Here is a 4,567-nt window from a genome sequence, read left to right as displayed (position 1 = left end):
TGGCACTTTGCCTCGCTGAACAACTCTGTCAGCTTGCCAGAAACCATCCATTTTCAACCATACATGCTTTACTCTCTACACCCAACACATTTGTTTAGGTGCCAGCCCTTTGTATTTAGAAAAGACAGTATGCGACGTCTCGTTTTTAAATGATTTAACATTTTCAAATATCAAACATGTTGATTCCCATTAAGCATTTTTCAGCTCATTTGAATGATGGAAGCGGCAAACACAGGACTGAACCAACAGTGCATTGTGCGCCAACGAACAGCGTAAAGCAACAGTGACACCACACAAGTTGGTTTTGCCGCGGAATACACAGAATGTTAAATGAATATCCATCTCAAATGTGCACAGATCTGTCTGTGTAATCTGTATGCTCTCAGCCACTATGCCCTGGAAGAGAGATAGCAGATAAGATTCTTCTTGGCAGGCTTTTCCGCATTAACTCCCTCTCCAACAGGAGTGTAAATTAAGTGGGGAGCCAGTGCTGTGTGCCGGAGGTGGGCCGCGGTCCGGAGGCGGAGCGGAGCAGAGCAGCGCGATGCTCCAGGGGAGCGGCTTCAGGAGAGCGGCTCCAGGCGAGCGGCAGGCTACATTATGCTGCGGCAGGGCCAGGTGAGCTTTCTGGCTGACAGCCCCGTGCCCTCGGCGGACACGCCAGGACCACTGCCACCGTATTCTCAGGACATTTACATTATTCAAAGATAAATGCATTGTCAATTTTGTGTCTCCAAACACTAGATATGTGTGCCGCTCCACTCCCCCAGCAGCCAAAGGTGGCCTCACCTCCGCCCACCGCTAGACACACTACAAATGAAATCAAATGTCTTTCTGAGGGCTGCAGAATTATTTAACCCTGCAACCTACCTCTGAGGGGCTGAATTATAATGCAACAGCCCATGGGCTTGGAGAACAATAACTGCAATAAGCCATTTTTTGTTCTCTCTAGTTTGAAACGATATACTATCATGGAAAGAAATTGGGTTTATAGCCTATAAAAAAGGACAACATGGTGTTGCTGTCTGGTCTTCTGCAGGTTTTTCTGATAAATAATGACTTCCACAAAGTGTATGTGCTCACTATAAATAGTATGGTCATCATATAATATTTTATGAGATGGCTTCTTGGACAGACTTTCAAACCAAAACTACTGAATAAAGATATTCGTAAAATAATCAATCTCTCATATCTAATGGTCACAGACCATTCTACTGAAATAATGTGTCTCGGATTACAAATGAAAACCATGCAAGATCATTCTTTATCCAGTGGACAGATTAAATTCCAAACCCTGTTACTGTAATAGGCACACTTGTAGCTTTCCATGAATTAGAACTCTAATTATATTAGGTACTATTTTAAACAAAATAACACATTTCTCAAAATCCATAGGTGTAATTTATAGGAAAGCCAGGTTCATTTTCCTGGGTAATCAATTTCATTGGAGGAATAGAAGACTAATGTAATTATCTAAAGCGCTGAGAGCTAGGTATCACAGTCACCATGGAAAGGTTTCCAAGATAAATGAAGATGCAATTTCTTCAGTCATAATTTCAGACAGACAGTGCCCTAAAGAAGCTCAACTATAGGCATCAGCATGGGGAAAAGAACCCATTATATATTTTTCTCTGGAAGTATTAGAGACAATGCTTAGGTTATGTGTGACCTACTTCACACATTTTCACTTCCTCATCCACACGATGGAGGGGGTCATGCTGCCCACCCGCCAAAAAGAAGGAATCGTAACACAGGCAAAGGGGGACGTCGTGTTGAAGATGAGAAGCTTTGCGTCGCTGATGACCTGCGTTTCTTCTTACTGATGAGCCCCAGACCAACAGCAGCCCTTGCATCAATCCTTTTCATTTGGAAAATGACAACTATTTGGTTTGATGTTGTGCAACTGCATGTTTGAGGGCTGTTTCTCGCTCAGGTGACCATACCAGACTGAACCTGTTACAATAACAAGGCTGATGTTTACATTTTCGTCATTTTTTTCGATGATTTTCTCCAAACTGAAATACAAATTGTACACGTGGAACGTACAGCAGAAGATCAAGGATCAGAAGTGCACAGTTTGACAGTATTTCGGTGGTCAGAGTCACTGTCTGCACTTAATGGCCACCTCGCAAAACAACCCTCATCTTCAGTCCCAGCTGACAGGGTGGACTGCACTCTCACTTCAGGAGAGATGGGGTGAACCACCCCCCGTCTGTCTCCTTGCAATCCCAGGTATCATGGCTGGACATGAAACAGGGTGTTGAGCAGTCTGTGTTGAGATGGTGTGGGAGGCAGATGTCAGGTTGGAATGATGCAAGTCTGGCCTTGTGTCTGTGGTCACACAAACTGAACATTGAAATGAGGAGAACATGTGTTTTGGCATGTTAGGAGAGAGGCAACAGCGTTCCCTCCTCTTAGGCAACAATGTCAACTTGGTTGTGGGAAACGTTTGGTTTGGAAACAAGAATCCCCTCTCACAGCAGGCTTGTACTCGTTTTTGCTTTATTCACAAATAAGACCTATGGTAAAAACACATCACATTCTGACAAAGACATTAAACGATTTAACATTTTGTCCTTGGTGTTATTTGGATAGTCCAAGTAGACATGTTAAGGAATCAGTATGTTTTACACACAGGATATTTTGGCGATGTTATGATTCAGGCACAGACACATTGACAGTGTAGCATCTCCAGCTTAAGGCATTTAAAGGTTTGATTAATGCAGTCTGTTCGCAAACAATTAGCTAATCAGTAAAGATTCATTGTAAGCAATAAGTATGTCTAATTCATGACAGTATAACAACAATTAATGAGTCATATTTTAGCCTTCTGATTTACAGCATTGTTTTATATTTGGTTAAGAAGTACAACTTGCTTTTCAGAAATCCCCCAGAGACAGATATTGTCATATACTTTGTTTTACACTTCCATTATAAAACCCCATAATAGCCCTGTGCACAGACTAAGAAAAGTGACACTTAACTTAATGGTCATTAACAAAGATTTTACCCTACTTCAATGTAGTACCTCTGAACAACCTAAGGCACAAGATGTGAACACCTTCATACAACACAAAACAGAAAGCCTGTTAGTGCATTCCATGTGGAGACTGAAGTTATCTTGAGATCTGCAGGAAGCAACCTTGTCTGTTTTCACTGTGGTCCAGTGGTGTGCATAGAGGGGAGCAAGGGGGGGATGAACCTGGAGAATGGGGCTCTAATGAGGAACAGTCTGAGCTTTTAGAAGCGGAGGTCACACACACCAAAGTAAGGCCCTCTTTTTCTCTCTTCTTCTGTTTCATTCTTCTGTTCTGAAACCAAATTTTCACCTGCGTTTCGTTGAGCTTTAGAATATGGGCAACTTCTATCCTTCTGGACCTGGTGAGGTACTTGTTGAAATGAAATTCTTTTTCAAGTTCTGTCAACTGCTTAGTTGTGAAATTCGTTCTTGGGGAGGACTCGTTGGCCGTTAATCCATAATCAATTGATTTACCTGCAAAAAAAAAGGAATAGAAAATGAAACTATGAAGTTGATAAATTTAAAGCAAAAAATAAGCGACCTACATTTCCCCACAAATATCTCATACGCAAGGTAATCCTATCGATACTTACTGATTTTTGGGTTTCCTCTTTTGATTTTCATCCAGTCAAACGTATTCGCCACAAGTTTCCCTTCCTGCCTTGGAGCGAACTCCCCTTGGGAGAGTGGGCTATTCTGATGACTTGGACCATGGTGTCCTCGCGATAAGTTCTGCCAACGCTGGCTTGCGTCTCCGCCGTTGTGATAAGCCTCCTTGTGATAACTGAGAAAGGAGCAGCTTCCTGAGTAAGTTGGCTCCATGGACTGGGTATGTATCCTGCACCCCTCAGCGTTGTTGTAGCATCCATGTCCTGAACTATAAGCCAGTCCCTGGTCCACGTTATTACGCTCAGCCACCGTCGTGCCGCTATCGTGTTGCAAGTCAAACACATCTTGAGGCACTCCTGAAATCGACCGGCTGGTACGGTGCTGGTGGTCCAGCAGACCTGACGCTGAAAGTCTCCCCACACTTTCTCCATGGTACTGAAGCGCCCCTGGTTTGTGCTCTTGGTGGAAGTATTTCGCTGGTAGTGCGATCAAATCGCCTCCCGAACAGAAGTCTAGATACGCAGTCATGTTGTCCCCTGTATGTCCGGCGGAGAGGTTAATGATCGCCTGCTCCCCTTGTCCACATTAGTTAACCTACTGTACTTCCTTACCCTACATGTAAATATTGCCCACCACTGAGCAGGCGTGGTCTGGCCCTCTGTTATCCAATCAGGGCCACAACAAACACCCAGCTGCATTTTAACTTTGTTCTCTGTTGTCTAAATCTTCCTGACTGAGAATGGTGACCAAGCATGGTATTGAAGTATACCCTAAACCGCCTGTTTGCCCGATGAATGACTGTAGGGTATTGATTGAAAGAATATGCTATGGGTCCTTTAAAATACGCAATAAGCAAGCAAATGCCCCACCACTTCAATGTCACAATCTTGTTCATTTATTTGTATCACATAGGCTATGTCATACATGTTTGTATTAGGC

The 4,567-nt window shown here is 43.3% G+C and overlaps 1 protein-coding gene across 1 annotated transcript; it reads right to left on the bottom strand.

Annotated features, from left to right (window-relative positions):
* Positions 1-2,485: 2,485 nt before the first annotated feature.
* On the bottom strand, positions 2,486-4,222 carry LOC134017844 (homeobox protein Hox-A1-like). The gene is made up of 2 exons (XM_062457920.1): positions 3,613-4,222; positions 2,486-3,493 (listed from the first exon to the last, which is right to left on the bottom strand). The coding sequence occupies exons 1-2, from the start codon at positions 4,154-4,156 to the stop codon at positions 3,117-3,119; spliced, it is 921 nt and encodes a 306-aa protein (XP_062313904.1). The 5' UTR covers positions 4,157-4,222; the 3' UTR covers positions 2,486-3,116.
* Between the last annotated feature and the right edge of the window lie 345 nt (positions 4,223-4,567).

Source organism: Osmerus eperlanus, chromosome 3 (genome assembly GCF_963692335.1).
Source record: "Osmerus eperlanus chromosome 3, fOsmEpe2.1, whole genome shotgun sequence".
NCBI classification, from domain to species: Eukaryota; Metazoa; Chordata; class Actinopteri; order Osmeriformes; family Osmeridae; genus Osmerus; species Osmerus eperlanus.
Note: the sequence above shows the minus strand (reverse complement) of the source record. Positions and strands in the feature narration are given on the sequence as shown.

What these genes read in the sequence shown, in the direction of transcription:
- LOC134017844 (XM_062457920.1), bottom strand. Translation starts at nt 4,156, where the DNA reads ATGACTGCGTATCTAGACTTCTGTTCGGGAGGCGATTTGATCGCACTA. An exon ending in AAGAGGAAACCCAAAAATCA is followed by an intron (nt 3,494 to 3,612) that starts GTAAGTATCGAT and finishes TTTTTTTTGCAG; the next exon opens with GTAAATCAATTGATTATGGA.